The sequence below is a fragment of the Leucopleurus acutus genome, assembly GCF_964270905.1.
Source record: "Leucopleurus acutus genome assembly, chromosome: 7".
Classification (NCBI taxonomy): Eukaryota; Metazoa; Chordata; class Mammalia; order Artiodactyla; family Delphinidae; genus Leucopleurus; species Leucopleurus acutus.
In genome coordinates, this window is record NC_139150.1 from 68,493,461 (window position 1) to 68,519,173 (window position 25,713).

General features: G+C 44.6%; 1 protein-coding gene across 3 annotated transcripts in view; it reads right to left on the bottom strand.

The window, feature by feature from the left end:
- The window catches only part of SLC24A2 (solute carrier family 24 member 2), a gene marked incomplete at both ends in the record, with an annotated part of 240,539 nt that overhangs the window by 47,751 nt on the left and 167,075 nt on the right, over positions 1–25,713 (bottom strand). For 2 of the 3 annotated variants that reach the window (XM_082843265.1, XM_082843264.1), the window contains 3 exons: positions 528–646; positions 1,430–1,528; positions 21,380–21,430. In XM_082843265.1, coding sequence (XP_082699391.1) covers positions 528–646; positions 1,430–1,528; positions 21,380–21,430 — 269 coding nt within the window. The remainder of the gene's footprint in view (positions 1–527; positions 647–1,429; positions 1,529–21,379; positions 21,431–25,713) is intronic. The other variant, XM_082843266.1, reaches the window with a different exon arrangement.

A 25,713-nucleotide genomic window follows, 5' to 3' on the forward strand; every position in this document is an offset into this window, starting at 1 on the left:
ACTGAATGGTGGACTGGGCCAGAGTACTGATTAATTTCAACTGCAGGGACAGGGAAGGCCAAAGGGGGCTAACCAAGGTGTGATGGCTGTGGTTTCTCTGTTACTTAATCTTGGCCCTAAAGACAGAGAAAGGATTAGACTGCAGCAGTGATCAAACTTTATCATCTACTAAGAATCACTAGGGAAGGGAGTTAAAAATGCTGATTCCTGGGTGCTGCTTCTCAGAGATTCTGTTTCATCGGGTCTGGGATATGGGCTAGGGATCTGCATTTTTATCCCCATGAGTCCTCCAATCTCACCCTGAGAAACAGTGGCTTAGAGAATATGTGTACTTATTGGATAAAGGAAGAGCCTGACGCATGTGGTGCCCCGGCTGGTACTGGGAAATATACACGAGGATGGATGACTCCACCTGGTGTCCACCCAGCTGGGAGCTGGGGCCTCCAAGGAGAACGTTAAGTCTGTGCTGCTGGGCTAGAATATCGACGCGAACGGCGGTCCGGAAGAGCAATGGAAAAGAGGCGTACCTGGGCTTCCGCAGCTTCAACGCTGTGGGAGAGATTTCCATTTTGTACAGGTTCCGAAGCATCACTGGACGGTGTCATCTCCACTTCTGTGCTGGTGCTGTTTGGGAGCTCGATTTTTTCTGTGACATAATCAGGTACATACAAAGAAAGCAAATGGAGTCAAGTAGGGGTAAGAGCCACATAGAGAAGAACACCCTATCTTGGGCCAAGGGAGAAGGTAGTGGTCTCTGAGGGGTGATAAGGCCCAGGGCTGAGGTAGTGTCAGATGGCAAAGGAGTTCTACCCTTCTCCTCCATGCCTTTTAGTGTACTCAGCCCTCTTCCTCTCTTTACTAGCTCTCTGGCATCCCCTCTGGCCTGATGTCTGAGCTTGAGTGCCCTCTCAACTCCCAGGGTATGCATTCTCTAGACCAGGCAAACTGACCAACTCGCCATTCAAGAACATGAGCATGGACTTTTTTTTTTTTTTTTTTTTTTTTTTTTTTGCGGTACGCGGGCCTCTCACTGCTGTGGCCTCTCCCGCCGCGGAGCACAGGCTCCAGACGCGCAGGCCCAGCAGCCATGGCTCCCAGGCCCAGCCGTTCCGCAGCATATGGGATCTTCCCAGGCCCGGGGCACGAACCCGCGTCCCCTGCACCGGCAGGCGGACTCTCAACCACTGCGCCACCAGGGAAGCCCTCATTTTGCTCTTTTTAAAGTTCCCCTGGGGGTAGGTGATGTATTGTGTCTATTCATGCCCTGTACCCATGAGGGGGAAGTGGGACTCTTGCTGACACCCAGGAAAGGGCTGAGTTGCGGGGTTCTGTGTCTGCACTGAGTTGGGGTGCCCACACTGGGTCCTGTCTCTCTGCCCCCCTCCAGGTACTTCAGGAAAGGCATGGGATGGAAGTCTCCCGGACTCACCCACATGGTTAGCAGCCCCATTCTGCCTCTCGTTCTCATCCACCTGACATTTTTTCTTGGCGATCTTGTGGAGAATTGAAGCCTTTTCTCTGAACCTCCCTGAAGCAAGAGAAAGTAATGGAAAGGAGACAGGTGAGAAGGAAGATAAAGAGAGAGGCTCGTGGCAAATGGCGAAGCGCTGGTGAAGCAGGAACGTGGCTTCCTCAGCTATGGAGCCGGTCAGCGGCAACCACTCCTTTCTGCCCAGCCCAAAGGCCCTATGACCTGCAAGAAGGGTACTTTCTTACCTTGTGATTCTTCAGCCCAGTTCTCTGAGAACCTCAAGCTGCCGGATCACAGACGAAAGGTGACCTCTTCCCTCCCTCCCAATTGCTTACAAAAAACGAAAGCACCAATCATCACCAAAACTCCCTCTACAGCTGAGGTCTGAAAAAATACCATTGTCAAAGTAATCATTTCAAACAGCTGTTACCACAAAAGTAATGCTTCTAGAGAAACAGAACTGCTCTGGAGGCATAGCCGTGTCTCTGGAATTATATGCTCATCCCAGAATTGGCTTTTGACCATGGAAAGCCAAGTCCAGGGGTCCTTTGATTTGACTTTGGTTTTCAAACATTTATCTTAATTAACACTGCAATTTCTACAGGAGTTGGGATGCATCACAGCTTTTCGAATTAGCTGAGTCAGCTGCAATTAAAGCATCAGGGAGGCAACTGATTCCAGTTGGGGATTTAGGGTAAAGGATGAGCAACTAAGCACAGCAAGTAATGTCTGTTGGTGAAGAGACGCTTAAGGAAAGGTGCTGGAAAAAATACCATTTTCAAAGTAATCATTTTAAACAGCTGTACCACAAAAGTAATGCTTCATTTCTTCTCCATTACTGACATAATTAATGGGTAAATGCATGCAACAAGCACAGAAAAAAGCATGCAAAAGTGTAGAGATTACTTTATGTGAAACATAGCACATTTTTCTTTCTCTTTTAATCCTTAATTTTTTCCCCCTGGGAACGTTCAAGGTACAAAGGAGCCTCATTTGAAACTGACTGATTATTGCCTAGATTCAGATATGATGAGTCCCTGAAAATATCACAACTCCTACAATTTTCCCACTAGGCATTGGGGGTTAGCTGGGTTCTCTAGCAGCATATTAGCAGAGGAGCTCATCTACTTTTCTAGTTAGACCAAAACCAAACCAAATCAAGCCCCAAAATGTTTCTCTTGGAGAGCCTGTCCTCCTAGGATGGGGCATGGCAGGTTGGCATCCGCACCCCACCTCTCCTTGTGAACGGAAATCCTGGGGAGTGGTCATAGAGGTGACTTGTGTGCCTGGCTGGGGATGACAGAAGCTGTAAACTAGAGTGGGACCAGTTGACTTCAATGGTGAAAATGACGGGGGACAGAGCCCCTTCTGCTTGCAAGCTCCATTAGTCTTAAATCTAGATGCCTGCTACCATAAAGGTAGCCTCCAGCAGGTAAGTACCTTAGTCTAGGTAATGAATGTGCCCTGCTGGGCACACCCTCCAAGGAAGCAGGAAGAGGGACATGACGCAGAGAAAAGTGGGTCAGCATGTGGCTTGGGCTTCATAAGGAATGAGGAGGAAGGACTAGGTGATGGGCATGATGTCCATCCTTGAGGGACGCTGAAGGTCAGCATCAGGTTCCCCACGCTGGAAGGTAATTTGAATTTGGTTATTTCTATTTAATCTCCAAGGAAAACTCGGGGAAGAAAAGAGGAAAGGAAAGAAGTCTGGGGACTAGGAGAAGGAGGAGGTAAAAGGGAAGAAGGAAAAAAAAAAGAAAAAGGAGAGAAAAAGAAGGAATTCAAGAAGGAGGAAACAGGCAGGGAGCTGGGGTTGTCTGGAGGTTGCCAGGGAGCATGGATGCAAGACACGTTCCTGGCTGCCAAATCTAGTCTTATTTGGGGAGTAGATAGCTGGATAATGAAGAGTGATTCTCAGCAATTGGCAGCCTGAAGCCTAAAGAGGGGTACTTCTTGTGGAAGACAACCCTAAGAAGTCCTCAAATCATCTGCTGGAAAGGCAAGAAGAGGAAAAGGGAGGTTCTAAAACTTTATAGAAGGTGATGATTCTAGTAATAATGCCACTCTGTGGATTGGGGGTCTGTCTTTGAACTTAGAACATTCTGCAGCTCTATGATCAACAATTGCTATTTTAAAATTATATGTAAAATAATAATAAAGCAAGAGAGCATTCAGAAGAGGAAACAAACAAGCCTGGGGAAATAAAACGTGAAGTAATCCAATCCAAGTCATGCCCGAAAGTCATGAAACATGGCAGAGAAAAATATTCAATAGAAACCAGTTAATCACATGTTGTGTGTGATTCCAAGGATCTTTTCAGAGCTCAGATGAACGCCAGAGAGAAATGATAACAAAAGGGACCCCAAAGCGTGGAAGGGTTTGGCCACTCCCTCTGCCAGGAAACACCTTTCATAATGGTGTTGGCCACTGTCACTCGTGGGCTGGTTTCCCCAAATTCTCTAAAGGAGGAGTGCGAGAACAGGGTAGGGAAATGATTCTAGAATTGGGATTTCATAGGTTCTCAAACATTTTCACAGACCAGCAAGGGTTTTCTAGACTGTGTGTCACTCATTTTCCCACTGCAGGAGCACCTCAGATTTTCTGTGCTATGGAAAAATGGGAGGGATAGACCTTACTTGTTTTCTCTTGGGGTTCAGCCCTTGGGCAGCAAGGCAAAGCTGCAGAGGCTGCCTGGGGAGCAGCTCTTGTCCACCCACCCCTTCAACTTCTTTAATACAACTTCTGCCCCAATTTGCAGGACCTGGCAGCCCTTCTGCCTTGTCAGTGCTGACAATGGCTGCTCCAAGGCCTAAAAGGATTTTCAGAGATTAGTTTCTAGAAAAGCAGCACACAGAAAAGGTGAAGGCCCACCTTTCGAATTTAGCACACAGGGGAGTTCCTTGAGGTGGTGGGGCAGAGCCTCGCCAGCAAGGCATCCTCATCCCAGTTCAGTGGACACCCCTGGAATCACCACAGGGCACCTTTTGAGAAAAGCTGGGAGGATCATGCTGACAGGACAAGAGTGAGCACAGAACATGATTCTCAAAGGGACCCTCTGGGTTTGGGGGTAGGAAGACCTGGCACCTTGAGAACCTGTTCAGCCTAAAGCCACAAGCTGGGAGAACACCTCGCAGGATGCGTGTGTGTTGAGGACAGCAGCACAGTATTGCGGTTAAAAGGATGTGATTTCGAGGCAGCTAGGCCTGGGCTTAAGCCCCGCCTCTCTCATTGGCTCTGCTGGCTGAGAGAACTGGTAAATACATGAATATTTCTGAGCTTCAGTTTTCCCACCTGTTGAACAGGGATGTTAACGACTGACTCCTGAGCTAAATGCAAGGCTTAAGTGAGAAAATACGTGTAAAGGACTGATCACAGCACCTGGCATTAGCAGAACTCTGTAAATAAGAGGAAAAAGAAACCAACAGACAGCCCAGGGGCAAGGGTGACATGGCCCTGAATTTTTTTTTTTTTTTTTTTTTTTTTTGCGGTACGCGGGCCTCTCACTGTTCTGGCCTCTCCCGTTGCGGAGCACAGGCTCCGGACACGCAGGCTCAGCAGCCATGGTTCACGGGCCCAGCAGCTCCGCGGCATGTGGGATCCTCCCGGACCGGGGCACGAACCCATGTCCCCTGCATCGGCAGGCGGACTCTCAACCACTGTGCCACCAGGGAAGCCCCTGAATTTCTTTAGAGCAGCTGTCCCCAACCTTCCTGGCACCAGGGACCGGTTTCATGGAAGACAATTTTTCCATGGAGAGGGGCGGGCGGCGGTGGATGGCTCAGGCGGTAATGAGAGCGACGGGTAGCGGCAGATGCAGCTCTGCTCACTCACCCGCTGCCCACCTCCTGCTGTGCGGCCCGGGGTGGGGGACCCCTGCTTTAGAGGAACCGTTGGCATCGTCTCTTCTGTCAAGCCACACAGGCGGGACTGGAGAATTAGCTGCATCTGACCCGACAGTGTAAGCATCGGAGGCCTTGTCGGATTGGTGTTTAGTTTTCAGTGAGTCCTCCAAAGTCAGTTCCAAAACCAATAAGGAGAAGGATCGCTTTATACTTTCCCGAAATTAAGAAGGTCAAGGTGAGGGAGCTGGCCCTCTGTGTTTTAGATACCTTCGTGATCTTAAAATGAAAAGATAGTAATCAGCTTTCTCCCATTCCCTGTGAGGACAGGGTACAGGCAAGAGCTATTGGTGTTGCACAGTGGATTCGGGGTGGCTCAGAAGAGCTTCCTGATGCACAAGGGCTTTACCTCCTCCGTGTCTCAGGCTCAGAATTTTTAAATGGGGATGATAAATAGAACACCCAGCTCATACAGTTGCTGGAAGACTTAATGGTTTGATACACAGCAGGTGTTTAGATGGCCCTGACATACAGTAAATTACTCAGAAAGGGTTGTTATTATTATGGAAGTGAATGCAGGACCTTCACCCCATAAATTACTGAAAATAAAAAGCTTGATATTTAAAAATAGAATGGAAGCTTAGCAGCCTCCGGTGCAAGAGACCTTGGCAGTAAAGGCACTGCTTCCATAGACTATTTTAGGCATGGATTCCACGTTGGCATAAGGGTTGACATGGACAGATCTAAGAAAAAACTGTAGCTCTGTGCCTGGGGATAAAGAAGACGATTTTGAGCACTTTTCAAGGTGAGAGAAGGAGTGATTTTTAACATTTTTTAAGGCAACTTTCAAAAATATACTCTGCTGCAGTGTGAACCCTTAAAGTGCTGTAGTTTTATACAGCGACAGATTATTTGTATACTTAAAATCGCAGAAATAGCACATTCTGCTCAAATCATGAGGCACCTAGCACGTCAAAACCTAGTACACAATTTTAATATAGTTTAGCTTGCTCTGAAATTTGCAGAATACCAGCTGAGTGTCCTCAGGGGACTGTGTGTTGAGGGGGTGCAGCAGGGAAGTGTGGGAGAAGATCAAAGCAGAAAGGCCTATTATGAATAGGAACAAATTTTGGAAGAACAAAATCTGAGGAGTCAAAATCCTCAACCCATCTCTCTGCCATAAAACAGAAGCTCTAAGCCGCTTCACAAAATAACCTTCGGAGGTTCTGTTTACTCAAAGAAAAAGCATTTTGCTTCTGTTTCTGCTGTTAATGAATGAAAACAACCCCTGGAAATTCCTTCACATCTTTCCCACCAAGTAATCAGCAGCGCTGGACAGGAACCCTTTGGGTTGGAGCTAAGATTCCCTCCCGGCTGCCATGAACATTCTGAGCACCAGAAACACAGAAGAGATAGGACCAAAGAGATTTACAGATGTAAAGGGAGTGGCCACACACACCTCGGTGAACAGACCTTGGTTTGGGAGAAGAAAAGGGAAAATGAAACAAGGGGAAATACTTAGACAGTGTTTTAGAAACTATTTTTGTGTGTTCAGTTCTGCCTTTCCCATCTCCGTCTTTGAAGTTTATGGCTTGGCTGGTAGCTTCAAAAGTAAAAGGGCGCTGAACTTTCTTCCTGTTTATCCCGTCTTTTTGTCTGGAAGCAGAGACTCAGGTCAGGCAGCTAGGCCATCGTCTCTCTGAGAAGGCATGCAATGGAACTGACGTGGCAGAGAGCAAACGCCGACCTTGGGGTCATCGTGGGTTCCTCCCCTTCTCTCACATCCCACATGTTATCCACCAGCAAATCTGGGGTCTCTACTTTCAGAATATTTCAGAATCTCACCACTTTTCCCTCCCCACCCCCCTGGGCCGAGCAACAATCCTGCTGGCCTCCTGGCCAGTCTCCCTTCCACCTTTACCTCTCTGTCCCCCAGGCTGGTCTCAGTGATCAGATCACGCCACTCACTCCTCTGTGCAAAATCCTGCAGTGGCTCCTGAGGTCAAAGTGAAAGCCAAAGTCTTCCCAGTGACCTGCAAAATTCTGTCCAGTGAAGCTCACCTCGATCCCCTCCCTCATCCCCTCCCCCTCTCCTAGCTTACTCTGCTCAAGCACGCTGGCCTCTTTGCTGTTCTGGAAAACACTGTCCACCCTCCCACCTCAGCGCCATGGCCTTTGCTGGTCCCTCTACCTGGAATGTTCTTCTCCCAGGGATCCACGGGCTTCACTCTCTCAACTCCTTCAAGTACTCGTTCAAATGTCACCTTCTCATCAAGGCTGCTCTGAGCAGCCTATTTAAATTTGCGGCTTTTCTTTCCAGCGTTTCTCACCCCCAGCTTATTTTCTCTAAAGTATTTTTCACCATCTATTTACTGTATTCTTATTGCTATTGATTATCTGCTGCTTCCCATTAGTAGCCAAGCTCCACGAGGGTAGGGATGTTCATCGGTTTTGTTTTGTTCGCTGCCGTATCCCCAGCGCCCAGTGGGGCTCAATCAATCCTTGTGTTTGAGGTTTCCTGGCAAGGTGATGAGGTTCACGTGCTTCTCCTTGGCTAATGACCCAAAGTAAATCCTTTCAAGTCCACCCAAGCCCAAGGCCCCAGTAGGGCTGAGGGTCCGTATGTAGAGCCCCAGGAACTGTCCAAAGGTAAAGAGGAGAAATGGGCTGGACCAGGTGTTTATGCACCAGAGATGGAAGACAGAGGGGGACACCAGTCATCCCATTCCTGCACCTCCCCCGCCAGGCTGCCCAGGTGAGCACTGGAAGGAAGAGGAGGCCCGGCGAGCACAGCAGAGAGCAGAGCGGGGAAAGCTGGGCTTTGGCTTCTCCTTCTGTATGAAGATACTCCTCATTTGTCAAGGCCTAACTGAAGGCCAGACCCGAAGCTTCTTCTCTGCTGATACACACACCCACCTTCCCAAGTGGAAATCCGCCCGCCGCTCTCATGGCACTTTGTACCCCTGTCACAGCCCTTATTTCAGTTTGCTGCCCACCTGTCTGCTTTCCCCACCAGAGGGCAGGCTTCTCAGGGGCAGAGACCTCTCCGCCATCTGTGTATCTTTGTGTCCCTCAACAAGCGTCTTAGAATCGTGCTTGGCACGTCACATGCAGTCACTGAGTTACAGTGAGGCTCTCGGTATATTAGCTCCCCTGGGAAGTCAGCTTTTCTTCCAAGTCAGTACAAGTCACAATCTTCTACTCTGCAAATATTAACCAAGACTGTGCTACGAATCAGGTAGCATTTGGTAATAAGATCCAGCTGGTGGGTGCCTGGAGCCAGAGAGACAAGAAACAAGGACTTGAGATTCACGCTCTGATGGTGTGGGCCTTCTCGGGAGGGCATGGAAACTCAGAGAACAGTGGAAGTTCTAAGATACAAGACACTACCTAGCAGCTTGAAGGAATAAACTCCTCTTGGATCTGACCTGACTTTTATTCTTAAAAGCCAAATATTAAAAATAATATTCTCGTCCTGCACAAAAACACCAAGATCATAGAGTTTACTTACTTATTCTTAAATCTACTTTTGAGGTACAACCTCTGAATTATTTCCTCTAATTTTTGTGAAACATCATGTAAAACCACTTATTGTAAAATTACATTGACAATAATGGAAATTAAGCTAGTATTGTCATAAAGTAGTTTGTAAAGTGTCTTTGTAAATATTTTGTGAACGGACCACATAATAAAGATGATGAACGTAATTTAATTGTGGTTATATTTATAGATATAATCACAGGACTAGTTTTTGTAATTAATAAGAATATTTACATAATCGTATCTCAAGCGGTGGCCAAACCCATCATATAATGAAATGAAGCAGGCTGATTTCCTTATTAAGGTTTTTAAAAATAATTTTCTGTAACAATGACCTTTGGAGTCTCAAGTAAAGCACAGTTCTGTCTACATGTGAATTGGTTCTACAACATCTCTCCTAACGGGGTCACCTTATCATTGGAAATATGAGAGTGTCTTCCTAAGTATTTTGGAAGATTTCCAATGTGTTTCAAAAGTTGGTATCTTAAAGGTTGACATTTTGTCCTTTATCCCCATTTCCTGCCTTTTCAGGGACTCTGCCTAATCAGTCATCTTATCCTCAATCCTTCCCTTTCCCCTCAGTATATAATCATGCTTAAGTCTTTCAATGTGGCAACTGTTCCCTTCACTTCAGATTTCCTGCGGGCACCGCTCTCTCTTGCCTTCTCTTCGTGGACAAGCCTCTGGAAAGATCAGTCTGTGCTGGTGCCTCTGTGTCCTTAGGGTTCCTTCGGTCATTTCTTAACTCTGCATCTGCCATTTGTCAGCACTGCTCCACTGAACCCACCGTGGCCACGTTTCACCTCCACTTGCCTGGATCTCAGTGGCATCTGATATTCCTCACTCCCCCCCCTCAAAATCCTCTTTGATTTTCAAGGAGTCCCGAGAGTGCTCCTTAAGTGTCACCACTCCTCAGGGGCCCCTCCTTGCTCCCTCTTCCTCAAACCTCACATTCTCCCAAGGGATCCAGTGGACCACCGCCTGGATAGTGACGATTCCCATATTCAGATCTCTGGCCCAGATCCTCTCATCCAATGGACCATTCCCAATGGACCTTCACTGGGAAGTCCCTCTGATGGTTAAACTCAACATGCCCCAAACTTCCATACATCGTTTTCCTTCCTAGGAATCTGCTCTTCTGCTTGTATTTTCTGTTGGTGATTTCCTCACTCCCAGTGTTTTCTAGCCACCTTAGAGGTCTCCCTCTCCCCCATATCCAATTAGCTGCCAGGTCCTTTCGAGTCTACCTTTGAACACTTCAGATCCAACCTTTCCAGCCTGGATGCTGGCTACAGCGTCTGAATCGGTCTCCCAGCTTCTAATCACATTGCCGACCTGCCCCCTTCTAATTTACCCTTCATATGGCTTGGAATGCTCCCCGGTTATTTTTTCTTGTCTTACTCCTTCTTAAGACTCTGCTTTAGGCATCTCATCTTTCAGGAAGCTTTTCCCCGAGTCCCTTTCCTGGGCTGGCAAGGCACCTTGGTACTTTATAACACCGCTCTGATACTGATGCTGTCATGGCAGTTACCATAGAGCCTCAGAGGTGTTTTACTGACCCTCTCTCCAACTGGCCTGTGGGCCCCTCAAGGCAGGGATGTTGCTTTTCATCTGTCCCCCCAGTACTTACTTCGTAGGCTGGTCCCCAGTAAGTGTTTATGAATATAACATTAACACAAACAACAAAGGGAACCTTGTGTGTGTGTGTGTGTGTGTGTGTGAGAGAGAGAGAGAGAGAGAGAGAGAGAGAGAGAGAGATGCTTGGAGTTCTTGCTGTATGCAAATCTATTTGAAGTTTACATTCTTTTCCAGGGGAGAGAAAGAAGGAAGATCCAGAAACACATCGCAGGAAACTCACCAGACTCTCTTCCCAGTTAATGTTGTGATTAAATCTCCAAAGTCTAACAGTGTTTACAATGAATGTTTGTCTATTTTGAGACTCTCTTTTAAAAAAAAAAGATAACCTAATCAAGTTCAGGCAAAACTGGAATTTTACAAACCAAAAAACTCGCACAGGTATCAGATAGCAAACTACGATGTTTCAGGCAAGGAGCCAATTTACTGACCTTAGTCGAGGCTGACACGGCTTGGGAGTTACTGTTCTTCATCATTTTGGGTCGCCTGTTTTATTATTTAAGGAACTTAATTTTCTGGACCTTTCTATCTCATATACACAGATACAAATGGCTCACACACAAACATCCTCAAAGCGGTTTGTCTGATCTCAGCTCTGGAGCTCTGAGCCAGGGAGGGGCTGCCGGATAGAAGGCTTGAACCCCTTTCCCCTGCTCCCATCCCTCGCACCCTGTGGATATCTAAGAGGCAAACGAATAAAGAATCACTTTACCCAGGCATGCTTCAGATCCAAGATTTGCCAGCATCCAGCCCCAACGCCACCTAAGGGGTGGAAAAGAGCTCCTCGGAATCAGGTTGTCAAAGCCTGTATCTTGGGTATGTCTCTCTGCAAATGGGCTGTGACATTGGTGTATTCATTTGGGCAGAGTTTTGATTTGTTCACAGCACTTGGCAAATAGTAGGTGCTCAATAAATACGTGTTGAACGGTTACTCTGACTTGTATATAAAAAACAGAGTGTAACAAAACAGTTCTTTCTTATGATGAGCCTATATATTACCCAGTTATTTATCTTGGCATAAAGGGAAAGATTTTATTCTGTAGCAGCCATTGTTTCATGTACACCCATCCTCTCCTGTCACTTGGATTTCATGTGTCTGCAAATTGTCTGTTAACTTGAATTCTTATGTTCTATTTTTTCTGAATCCTCAACTTTACATGGTAAACTGGTGCCTGTAAATCTCATTTGAAATGTGGGTTTGCAACAGAAGTGCCGGCACCTGCCGTGGGTTCTTAACTAAATGGGACTGAAGGCTTAGTGGCCCATGACTAAAATGAGATACTTCAGTTCATTTCAGATCTAATCAAAAGAGAAACTTACCATGCTTAATTGAACATGCCAACCTCCTGGTATAACAGATTCCCACTTTTTTTTTTTAAAGAGAAAGTTTCATGGGGGCGGGAATTATATTATTAATTTATAATAACAGTATTCAAGTTTGACTGATGAAGGAGAACTTAACATTTTCAGTTCTGAAGATGTCAGAAATAGACAAAAAAAAAAAGCATCCATGGTTTGCCTTCTGCTGCCACTTAACACCTTCTACATATGCAATGTGGCAAAGTCTGCCTTTACTTGCCAAGTCCAATCTTTCTGCGTTTACTGCTGACAGTTTCGATCATGAAAATAAGATGCAATGAAGTTTGAGGAGCTGGATGTATTCTAATGAGAAGACTTCCTTGGTCCTGGTTTTCAGGAAGACCGTGGATTTACGCACAGCTGGTTTGGTCTTTCTGACAGATCTGATACAGGTTACTAGCTGATTAGTTTGGTTATGCACACACACTAGGCTGCTGTCTTCCTAAGATCCAGCCCCAGGGAGAGACTTGTAAGAATACATCTCTAAAAAAGTAATGTGGTTAATAACTGATGAGTTCAATCTGTTTTTTTGGAGAAGGCTCAGCCTTAACAGACAGCATCTGTTCAGGTGCCCAGAAAAATTGTGTGGTTATGGAAAGTTGGACCAAATGAGTTAAACCATAAACCTGGAATGAATGAAACATAACATGGTGCTGGAAATGGTGTCTGTGCACAACAGAGGGTTCCCTCATTGGTAACCAGAAGGGAGAAAGGTAACCTGCAGTGTACTTCTTGGACTTTCTATAGGGATATCAATGGCCTTGAGGCAAGAAAGTGCATGCTGCAGTGGAAACTGGATATTCTGTGTGGGAGGAATTGCCTTGTCATTGCATTTAAAAAGGACAAGGACTTCCATCAGAACTGCACCCTGGCTTTCAATCAACTTTGGTAAAAAGTCAGGTTTAGCAATGAGAACATGAGAAGGGAGTTACATTATGAAGGCTTATCCGCTTTGGAATGAAGTCAGTTTGAATCTCTGTTCAAAGAACTTATTTAAATTTGTTGTTTAAGGCTTGCTCCTTCACCGTTACTACGAGTGTAAATTGGTGCAATGCCTTTGAAGGGCAATTTGGCACTATCATTCGCAGTCTGAAGTGGGAATGTCTTCTGATCTGTCATTTCTATTTCCAGACATTTATTTTATATCTTTATTTATATCTTCTATTCAGTAGAGTTTGTTATACGGGAAAAGAAGATGCTCATGTAGCATTGTAATAACTAAATGAACAAAAATGGAAATATCCTAAATCTTCATCAACAGGGGACTGATCAAACCCACTAGGGAAGAGCCAGGCAGTGGAATACTATGCAACTGCTAAAAAGGAATGAGGAAAGTAAAAAAGTGCTAATACGGAGATATCTTCAAGACATATTAATAAACAAAAGCCAGGTATAGAACAGTACATAGAAGAAAAGAGAATATGTTAAAAACCTGATAAAAGTGGTTAACTGTAAGGAATGAATGGAATCTGAGGTAAAAGGGGGACTCACTTTTATTATCTTTCCTTATGTAATGTTTGCTTTTTACCTCTGTGCACATGTAATGTTTTTATAATAAAAAAGAATAGTTAAAATTAATTTGCAATTTAAAATTTCTACTGTGGTAGAAGTTTAGATTTGTAACTAAGAATATAGGATTTTTTTGGGGGGGGTGGGTTGTTGTTCTTTTAAGGGTCTATTCCACAGGAACTATCTAATGGACTATTTGCTGTATTTAACCACATTAATAAAGAGTTTGGCTGTGAAATGGATCAACTAATACACAAGCCTTTTATTCCAGATGCTATGACCCAGGAACAGACCTACCATAATCTTGGTGGCAGCTTAATCAAAATGCAAGATCAAGTTAATCTTAAGGGTAGACGGCAAACCCAAAATGTCTGCCGTCACACTTAACAAAGGCACCAGGACAGAATCTTGGACATGGGACTGGAAGGGGCATCAAGGTGTCCCTTATCTGAACATCCTGATGGAGGCTTCTTTGGCTTCTCCAGAGATGGGAGACTCACTCCTGTCTGAGACAGGCCATCCCATCTTTGGCCATGTCTGTAAGAAAGGTCCTCCTGTGCTGGACTGAACTCTCTCTCCCTGAATTAAGGAAGCTGATCTCCTTCCTCAACCTTCCCCACTCCAAGCTGGACTCAGGGGGATTCCCCAGAGCTCCTCTCTCCTGGAAAGATAGACCCCACTTTATCACTGCAAACTTCCCACGCAACCAATTGCAAGAAAGAGGCTCTAGGAAGAAGTTTGAAAACATCGTTAGGTTGTTCCCATCCCATGCTACATCCTTGTTCACTTCAGCACCATCCATCACCATCGAGATGCTTAACACCAAGTGGCTCTGAAAATCCCTGGACTGACTCAACCTCCCAGCCCTGCCATCGGTAAATCTCTTATGTCTTAACCTCTTCTATGAACATTGTCTTTTTGTTCCAGCTGAAACAGCTGTTTCCTGATGGCCCTTTTCCTCCTGTGGCCTTTGAAAGTGACACTTCTTGTCTCTCCAAGTGCCCACATTCCATTCCTCCTACCTTACCACTTATAGATCATTTCTCTGTCCTTCTTTGAAGCCCAGGCCAATAAACTCTACCACCTATACCCCAAACGACTTCCAAGTCATCCTTCCCTCTTTCCTGAATATATGAGAACCCAGTTCACTCTTTTTCTCTCCACCATTACTCGTGTTACCATCCACAGTAACTCTTACGTGGTGAGCCCTGCAACACTTGGTTCCTCACCGCCCTCACCTACTCGCTTCCAGCTGCCCTTTCCTCCAGCTCACCTCATCCATCCACTCCTGCAGTTAGACCTTAGTCTTTGTCACTAGCAATAACTCCACCACGTCCAAACTCCTGATTGGAAACATCTCACGTTCTGTCTATAACTCTTTTATCTTTCTATTACAAAAATTCTTTGATCTCATTGGTCAATTCATTGATGCCATCACCTTTTTATGCCCCTCCTTTAGAACAAGTTCTTCCCTTGGCTTCTGGGATGCCATTCTCTCCTGGTCCTCTGCCCACCACAGTCTCCTTTGCTGGGCTGTCTCCCTTCTTCCCAGACCCTACACTTTAGAGTCCCCAGGGCTCAGTCCTTGGCCTCCTCTTTCCTATTGATTGGCTAGGTATTCTTATCCAGTTCTGTAGCTTTAAATGATACCTATATTTTACGACTTTCAAATCTACATCTATAGCCCTGACTTCTCTCCCAAGCTCCAGACTACAATTCCACTTTCTCCACATCTCCACTTGGATGTTCCATAGGCATCTCAAACTTAGCATGAGCTCTCAACCTTCCTCACAGAGCTTGCTCTGGTCTCAGTCCTCCCCAACAACATACAGTTATATGAAAGTGCTATTTCTCTGTTGTGGAGAGACTGCAAGTTGCCTATCAATATCTATTCCTTTTTCATTTCCTAATGACATAATATCTGAATTATTGGGGCTAGCAAATCACCCAGCTTAACATACTACATTTCCAAGCTTCCTTGAACTATGTGTAGGCATGTAACTGAGTTTTGGACAGATCTTACTGGGAGGGTCTAAAAGGAAGCCTCCTTAAAAGGAAGACAAAACAGCTGGGGATAATTTTAGCCCTTCCTCCTTCCTGGAATACAGATGCGATGGCTGGAGCTGTAGTGGCAGCCATATTGGACCATGAGGTGCCCTTGAGGTTGAAAGTCCTATATTAGGATGGTGAAGAAGGATGGAAGGAGTTGGGGTCTAGGATTACTGTGAAGCTTCCATATAAGCCACGTACAGCTTGCCTCTGGACCTCTTTTACTTGAGAGAGAAATATACTTCCATCTGATTTAAACCACTGTTAACCTGGATTTTCTGCTATATAGAGCTGAAACTATCCTGCTTGATATATCAGGGTATACAACACAGTCTCATCCATTCAAAGCCAGGATTAAAATATAATGTGAAGGCCAAAGATAGCACCAAGGACCTGTTCTAGGACTACATTTTCGGAGGATACCTCTTGGGCAATGGAAACTACTGTTGAATAGTACTCCAAAATTCAATTTCTCTTTGAGAAAGAACTGGAATATTTCACTGCAGTTAAGAACATCAAATGGCTGGCTATGTAACCTTAGGGTGCTTCTGTTTCTTTGAAATAATGTGGGTTTTCAAAACTCAGCCACATGACTAATTGAGGAAACCATGATTCACATAAGACATTATTAGTTTCTCAGCTTGGTAAAGAGGTTGCCAATAGGTTGCCATGAAACTAGCCTTAATTTCATTAAAGAAAAGATTATTTTTGCCTTTGATATTACAACAAACTTTTCTATCTTCTTTTTTCCTTATACAAATGAACAAAGATTGACTTTTTTAAATAGTGGAGAAATCATTTTTCTAGAAATGGCTTCTGTTAAATGGCAACGAGTTTAGGACAATACATTGCATCTTTGCAAAGTATCCTTAGTCAGGATTTCTGTTTACCTACCTACCTACATGTCTCTGTGAATGTTTATCTCCAAAGAGCAGAAATGATTAGTTGTGTATATTGCCACTGGTGGAAAGGCATCTCTCCTTTGAATTGTCTCTGTTCCATCACACGAGTTTGTTTTCTTTTGAACTAACTTTCTACATTTTCATTTAAAGTAACTTTAGTAAGGAAGCCAAGTTCAATTTATTGAGGATGTTCTGGAGTGATAATGGTATGAAATTTGGGTGTCTGCAGATGAGAAATAAACTATGGGTTATTTATTTATTTTTTAACTGAAGTATAGTTGATTTACAATGTTGTGTTAGTTTCAGGTGTACAGCCAAGTGTACACCTCAGTTATACATGTACATGTGAATATGTACGTGTATATATATTCTTTTTCAGATTCTTTTCCATTATAGGTTATTACAAGATATTGAATACAGTTCCCTGTGCTATATAGTAGGTCCTTGTTGTTTATCTATTTTATATATAGTAGTGTTAAACTCTGGGTTATTGACATTAAGTAAAAATTGGAGATTGCTCTTCCAAGAATATTCAGTATCACCCCATGAGGAGATAAAGGGATGGATGCCTATGTAGGGGGATCTGAGGTCACCAAAAGACTACCCCTGGAGTCATTTGTTTGTATCCTTGGAAACATCTTGTTACAGAGGGAAATAGAGTCTTTGGGAGGAGTGAAGCTCACGAATCTATCAAGTCTAGGAACATGACTCATACAGAGGCAGGTGCTCAGCTATTATCAAGTGAACACACTAGAATCAGGTGGCTGGTGGGAGAGTCATCACCTTGGCAGGCAGGAATGAGGCAGTGGAGACATGGCCCCTTCTGAGAAGCCTGCCCTCATTTGCATTGGGCTCCCCTGGCACCTCGGCTCTGCCCATCACGCTAGTCATCTCTCTGCCTACGTCTCCCACTAGAGCGTGAATTCTTCAGGAGAAGCACTGTCTTTCATCTCCACAGGCCCCGCACCCAGTCTAGTGCCTGGTCCATACTGCGTGTTGCTGAAAGAATATGTTAGGGAATGAATGACTGAGTGGATAAAATTCTGATTGGCTCGGGGTGGGAGAGGGAGTTGGGTGTGGTCCAGGGAGCTGTTCCCATTTATGTTCTGGGCACCTGAAGACAAGGGAGGGAGGGAAAGGGCTCCGAGGGGAGGGGCAAATTTTTAAAAAAATGTTATGCTTTTGTCCAGTGTCTGAGAGTAAATGGATTGTTTTATTAAAGTAACATTTTAATGGTAAAGTGTTCCAGTAGGGGGGCCATGTTTCAGTCAATAGCTCACTGTCATTCTTAGTCTGTGGTTCAATCTTTCCCATGGTCTGGTCTCCATCAAGCCTTTCTTCCCACTCCTACACTGTAGCCAATCTGAACTGTCCAGTTCCTCATTCCACCTTGTGGAGCAACCACAGTGGAGCTGAGAGGACAGGGTGAGGCATGCCACAGTCCTGAGTTCAGGTCCCTCATCTCAACTTACTACCTACGAGTCCCAGAGCCAATTACTTTTCTTCTCTGTGTCCTCATTTCCTCATCTAATACAACACTTCTTTGGGCTTTGGTTTTCTCATCTTCAGTAAAATCTACCTATGTGATCACCACAAGGAGTAAATGACACAGAATATATAAAAAGCCCACAGCACTGCACCCGGCAGGTGGGAGGCACCCAGTAAGGGTTGGTGTGGCCCCTCTTTTCATCCTTCTCTCAGCCGGGTGGCTCGGAACTTACCACTCCTCCTTTCCCAATTTACTCCATATTTACTGATCTTTTAGGGTGCAGGTCAAAGATCACCTCCACGAAATCCCTCCCCACCCCGCCCCCCGCTGAAAGCAATCTTTCCTTCTCCCATAGTCTGTCATCTTTTTCTGAGCACATGTGGTACTTACCACTCTCTTCCTGGTGGCTCAGTGATTGCTGTGCTTTATTCCTCCCCCGTCTATAAGTTCCATGGGGCAAACTGCCCACCTTTTAATCTTGTGTTTCAACAAAGCACCTAGCAGAATAACTTGCATACAGTAGGTGCTTAAAATAATAAACTGAATCTGTGCTGGACAATTCTCTATATTGAGGAAATCATCACACCATTTCTCTTAGGACAGGGGGTGGCATATATAATTCATCTTTCCATTTAATCCACTTTAGGGAATAAAAATAAAACAGGTCTCGTTGCAAGTAGCTGATGTCACGCAACATCCAGAGCTCTCTCTGGAAACAGTTACAAATAATGACCAGTCACATGGGCAATTACAATAAAGCCCTGTCAAGGGCTAGTCACATTTCTAAAATTGTGAAAAGAAATGCTCAAACGGAGGGGGATATTTCCTGAAGGCTATACTAGTCCCCTATTGCCCAAAACATCTTCACCTTTATTATATCTCCTTAAACTGTACAACATGGAAGTGATATATATCACAGTCATTGCTATTATTTTCAATGAGAGGGGGGAGGCCCTTTAGAATCTGAAGAAGTCATGCATGGTGGTTGCCAGGTCTGAGGTTACTGAGCGTCTTTTAAGTTGAATCCCAGAATTAGGTTTAAGCCAGGCCTGGCTTGTCACAGAGGCAGCTGCCAAAGGGTATAATGTGAGGGGGCTGTAGGGAGACCTCCTGTTCCAAAGTATCCTTTCCATGAGTGCCTGAGAGGGATTGCTATGTGTTTAGAAAACTTCTGAATCTTTCAGAGGTTCCTATTCTAGGTGAAGGATAATGTCTTAACCAGCATTTCTAAAAGAGTTCCGCAAGAGGCTCTGTGGAAGAATGGGTCCTCTGACCAAAAAAGTCTGGGAAATACTGCAAACTCCATCCCTCTATACGATTTACTATTATATGCTGCAGTGCATGGGTACATATTGAAGGCTCTGACAAGTCACGTGGTAAAGACATCTATTTAACTTCACTCAGAAGCTCTCCTGCTTATTGAACTATGAAATCAAGCTTGCTTTCTTTTTTTCCCCCAATTGTTGCAAAATTCCTAATGACATGATCTGGAAGTAGTATTTCATAGAACATGCTTTTCAAGTGCTCCCTTAGCTATTAGTAGCTATCACCGTAACGGGGATGAATTTTCAGCTAAGCATGGGGCACAAAGGGATATGCATGAAGGAATGGGGCAGTCACGAGAAGGATAAGGAACGTTAAAGGTGACCATGAGGGCCCCCAAAGACAATTTCACAATCTTGCGAAGATTTCACAATCTTGCTAAGCTGGTCAGCCTTCTCATTCCAGATATTATTTTGGCTTTGTTTCCCTGCCTGGAAAGCCCAGCTGTTCGATAGCAAGTGGTAGCATCAGCTCGGAAGTAGCATTTTTGCATCTTCGCATAATCTTGGTCTGTCTGGCGTGGGAAGATTAAGGGAACACTCGGATGGCCACATTTGCTCAAATAGATGTGGAAAGAGGAAGGAAGGGAACAGTAAGGGAGAAAAGGGGCAACTGAGGCAACAGAGAGCCAGAAGCTGCTCTGGCCACAGGAAGCTAAGGGCAGAAGGCAGAGGACAGGATGGAGGAAGGAGAGAAAAGTGAGGGGTCGTCAATGCTCAGGTAGAAGGTAACAAGCCCACCAGCTGCCCAAGCCATGAGGCCGAGGCTGAGGGCTGTGAGACTCCCGAATCGAATTATAAAATCAGTGAGGCCCAAACCTTTGGCTTCCCAAGCCAATCACCAAGAAAAATCAAAGTGGTTTGAAGACACGAGCTAAAAATAACAGCCGGGACAGGAGCCTTCCTTTAAGGTACAGATTGCTCTTTCTATCCCCGTGGTGGTGGAATACTGATTCTCATAGGTAGCTTTCTGCCTTTGGGGCTCTCACTGCCCAAGGGTCTGCATTTCCCCAGGTTGTTGGGAGGGCCCTGGGCTACGACAGAGCCCAGTCTGAGATCCTTACTGTGGCCTGCTGCTTTAGAAAACATCACAGTGGTTAACTGAAAGCACAGAGATAGCAGCAGAGAAGGGCCCGGGTACAGTGCAGAAGCCAGAGTGGGGAGGGGCTGGAAAAGGCTTGCTCTTACCGAGGGCTGTCGGATGTCCTGCTTCCTGCAAAGCAACTAGGAGATCTTTGGCAAGCTAAGGCAACTCAGAAATACTAGAAGCTGAAAATAAGATATACAACACTTTGGGGAGTTTCTCTCATGTTGAAGGATTAGATTAACTGATTCCCCTTCTAGGGTACCTTTTGATTTCTTGTCAGTATCAGTGTAAAACTCACGGGAAAACGCCAAATGTTTTCATAACTTACAAATATTATTTATTAGTCAAAAGGCGGAGGTATGTGTGAGAGATAGGGCAAGAGAACAACTCCCTTTACAAGAACGCAAAAATTCTCAAATTGCTGTTCCGTGGTGCACGTATTTCAGAAAAGTCATTCTGACTGGGGCAAGGCCGTGCTCTGGGACAGAGCCTGGAATTCATCAGTAGATACATTGAAAAAGAAGTTTCTGCCAGACTTCACTTATTCAGGGGAAATGGTTAAAATGATACGTCCAATCTCACGGAGTGTTAATCCCAATATATACAATCCCACTGGCTGGAATGGTGGCCCTGGCCTCTCTTGGGTGAGTTAACAGGGACTGTGACAGCTAAGGACATGAGCCTACACGGCCCTCTGCATCAGAAACAGGTCTCCGACTGGTGTGGGGCCTAGTGGTTCCTTTAGATCGCTCATTCCTTTGCATAAATCAGAATATTACCAGAACCTCCCCTCCTCTGAAACTGGGGCATATTAAAAGAAGAGTATTGGTTGGATGTTTTTCTATATGTTGTGAGCACGTGGAGGAAATAATGATGACCCAGTGGGTGTGGGCCTGTGCTTATGTTGCTGACACCATTTCTCTGACTGTGTTACACAACTGAGATGGTTTGGATCGTCTGAATGGAATAACATGATCGCTCATGGTATTGCACGTCTCCAATTCCAAACCAACACGATGGCAAAAACTAGACGAAAATGTGGAAAGAATAATAAAACACACAATGTCACTGAAGTCATGCAAAGAGGGGGAAAAAAATTTTTTAAAAAATGGGCAAGCCACAGACACCATAAACGAAAAAAAAAAGCCAGTGCATACAATTCTAAAATCATTCTTACCTTCTTCAGTCATTGTGTCATAATATTTTAGTTTTCCATATGATCCAAGTTCTACAACATCACAGTAAAAGACACAAAGATAAGGAACGAGCTGTAATGCAAGAACTTTGTTTTTACACATTCTCAATTAATCAGATTCAGAGTTACACTGTCAAATTCTGCAACTGTAACTATATAGAGATGTGCAAACATGGGCCATGTGGCGGATGGCTTTCACGACCCACTTTCAGAAATCACTTAAAATATATTATTCCACCGGGGGTAGGACTTGCCCTGCATTCCAGAATAGGACACAGTTATTTTAACATCTGATGAAACAAATACTTGGCAAAGATATTGTCACACCAGGTCCAGCCTAGGCCTATAATTTTTAGAGGTGACATACCAAGAGAAAGGGCTGGACAAGGGCAATGCCCAGACCCACTGAGGCTTGTAGACACCAGGATTCCTTGCCGTGGAACAGCAGTCCCAGGAGTTCATTTCACAGCTTTTCTCTAATAGAACTACTTCCTAGAGATTAGTAAGGAAGGCTACCTGGGAAAATCCCCAATAAAAAACCAGGTTCTAAACTTCCCTTTCATTTCTAATCTTGTACTTTAGACAGAAAGCACTGAATACCATGGGTGCAGCATGCTTTGGTGTGTGTTGCGGGGGGGGAAGGGGCGGGGGATGGGAAAGGCGTTGAAAGCTCTGGGAGGAAGGGGGAGGCGTATTCCCAGGGAAGGGCACGTGGCCCAGACAGGTGACAGAGCAGCCACAACTCCCAGCTCAGGGCACTGTCTGCTGCTGTACAGACTGCAGGGGCCAGGAGGGCAATCTCCTGGGTGCAGCTCACCAAAGGACTCGGCTGTAATGGAAACCACGGGCGGAAAGCAAGCTCTTCTGAGTCAGCTGGTGGAAGTGGCAGCTTGGGTGGAGGGACGGAGGGGGTGGGGACGCACCATTTCTGTTTTCTTACTTCAGTTCTAAAATAGAAACTTTCATTCTTGTTCATCTGAAAATTCCAGGTTTTCTGAAGCATCATTGTGAGCAGGTTAGAAATATTTTCCCTGGTCATAACAACACTCTCCCAATAAAAATTCAAGAAATTAATGACACTCAAGAGATATTCCTGTGAATCTGTAGAACGCTTCCATGGCTCATTAACTTGGTCGACTGCTAAAAATTCACATGTGAATGAACTAATAACTGATGGGTTTTGTGTACAAAAGGCTTTAGCTTAAAACACAATAATAAATATTCTTCTGCTTATATTATACACATTCTATATATATTCTTTCCCCATGTGCCTAAAATTTTACCTAAGGCTATTTTAACACACCGACACAAAATTACGCCTTGGGGAGAAAAATCACCTCATCTTTATGTTTCTGCAAAATCCTGCCTTTTCTGGATTTTGTTAGATACACGACAAAGGATGCAAGTGCTTCAATAAGAAATTGAATTTTGTGTAAAAACAAGGAAGTTTTAAAAAAAAATGACTTCTGGGGATTGCCTTCTGTAGAAAAATTTTTTTTTCTGGTATTTTAAGAAGAGTAGTCTATTATATATATGACATTGCACAAGTTTGGGATTTTAAAATGATCCAAATACCTTCATAAATATTAAAACACATGTTCATGGTGGCTTTACACATAATCTATGCATTTGTATTTGTGTGTGTGTGTGTATAATCTTGCAGTAAATTGATGAATTATATCAGCCAACTAATTTTTTTGTAACCTCTACTCTTTCCCTGAGGTAAAGCAGTAGAATAAGCAGTTGGCATTCTCTTTACCTGCCGAGGAAACAGAACGTGGGCAGCTCTGTGTTTGCAAAGTTGGGTGTAAACCATATTCTACACAATGAAGATACATTATTGTATTTTTGTCTTTTGAGATGCAACCTCTCTGTATGCACACACTGGTCTTCATGTCTCAATCCGAAACTTTCAAACATCTGCTTGTGGCAGACGTGATTATTTTTTACCTCCTCTCTCCTGGAGCCAGGTATAAATAAACACAATCATATTCTTTAATTAATTTATTTTTACATGGTCAAAATTGGATCTGTGGGTGACTGACAAAGGTCACACATTCTTGCTGCTGTGGCAATACCTAGATTGTTTCTTAGCTGCTTCCTTGAATGAGGACTGGGGCAGGGGGACAAGAACCGGACAAAACAAATAAAAAAGGAGGCTAAAGGTGGTGGAAGAGAAAGAATAAGAGCAGTGAAGGGCTGAATAACAACAGGTGATGTAGCAACTTAAAGCACAGTGAGCTAGGAGGGCAAGGGAACAATATTTGCCCAAGTGAAGGGAACCATGTTTGTTGCTTACTAAAGAAAGGGCACGCAAGAATGTGAAGGAAACCAGCCTACTGGAATGAAGTTTTTAACACTGACAGCAACGGCATGGTGAGACGGTGAACTCAGCACCTCAACGCTTTCAAATGGTCAGGGCAGCATCCTGGGGCTGGTGGGACAGCATCTCCGAGAGCTGGTGCCTCCCTTCCTTGGACCAGGGGCTCAGGGGGTGTAGGAAGAGGAGTGTGACATGCGACTAGGACAAACATGACTTGCATCCATGAGCCAGAGCGCATCACGCACCTGGCTGGTGTCCCACATACCACGGACACCTCATGGAAAGTGGCCTGAGAGGCATGAACGAAAACTCACCCGGAAGGGGCAATGGCCTCCAGTCAGCACACTCCCCATGGACAGGAGCCAGGGCACCTTTAGCACCGTTGGATTAAGATTCAAACTGCGCCCAATCCAAGCGGAGTTTCTTTGGGATGGGAGGGAGAAGTGGGGGGATTCAAGAGGCTGCTGTTTAGTACCATTGAGCAACTTCCATTACGTCAACTGAGCAAGAGGCAGCCAGGGCTGGAAGAGGGATGAATCAGCAGTGAATATCATGCTGGGTACCACCTGGTGCCTCTTCTATGTAACATTTCTCTAAGAAGACATACAGCCTAAGAAAAATTCCAGAACCCAGTGGTTGGTGTTTGAGATGAGCCTATGAGCCGATTGGGAATGCTGTCTAACATGGTGCCCACACTCGCTCATGCTAGTTGGACAGCTGGGTCCACAGGCACCCAAGCTCCCAGACCTCTAGGAGGGCTTGAACCTTTTGTCATTCCTCTGTCCACTTCCTTTCAGGTCTTGTCAGCAACGTCATCACCTGGCTTTAAGGTACCTCTGAATTCTTGTCCACATTTCTTGGTTGACAAGTCAAGGGAAGGATCTTGTCTTTAGTCTCAAAGAATCTGAATAAGGACTAGTGTTTTGGGCTCCCAATTTCTTCCTTTCTTAAAAAGGGCATGGACACAGATTTCTCCTTCCAACGTTGACCTTCTCAGCTCTACTTTTGAAGCCTCCGGCATTCTTAACCCTTTTCTCAGCAAATCTCCCCAGACAGGAGCAGCAGAAAAGTGACTTCTCACCTTTCAGGCCTCAAAATTCTGACGTATACAACAGAAAGTCAACAGAAGCATCTGTGCTGAATTCATTTTGTTAGAATGAAGAACAGAGGTAGAGAAAATCAGTGAGAGCAAGTATTTATTAAGTGTTGGTTGATGGAAAAAAATGATTAACTTGTTTGTTTTCTTAAATCAAAGAGCTGCTTTATTTTTGATACCGGTTTGAACTGAGTTTGAAGATCTAAAAATTAAGGTTTCTAAACAACGGAGAGTAGTTTCTTGGTAAAGTTGTCTAATACCTATCAAGGAGGTGTGTACAGATACCAGATTACATCACATCCAGGAAAGGATTATTTTCAGTAGCAAACAGAAGTTAAGAACATAGACTTTGAAGCCAGGGTATAGGTTTGAGCCCAAGATTTGCCACTTATTAGCTGTGTGACTTTGAGCAAATTTACCTCTCTGAGACTTAGTGTCCTCAGCTGTAAAGTGGCATGACTATATCTACCCCACAAAGTTGTGGTGAAGAGTAGATGAGATAACAATACCCACTAAGCAATCGGCAATGGGCAGCTTCATTATTGCAAGCATCACCAAGAAGAGTGAAAGAGAACCTATGGGACATGGAGCAGAACACTTAGAGAACTTGGTATTTTACACGGGTTTAGTCTGTTAAAACTAATTCAACAGTACTTATAGAAGTTTAAAATAGCTATTTGTTGCCCAACAATAAAAGATATTTTGCCTTGCTGGGGCTAGAATTAGAAATTTCTTCGTCAGTCCTGCCCTTCTACTCTCAGATCTATGGGGAATGTCAAAACATGGACCGTAACCATTGGAACAGGATGTAAAAAGCAGACCCTTCATTCTTCTGACCACCATGTTCCAGCTTTGGACCTATGCACCTTTCCTTCTAATATCTGCACACAAGACTGT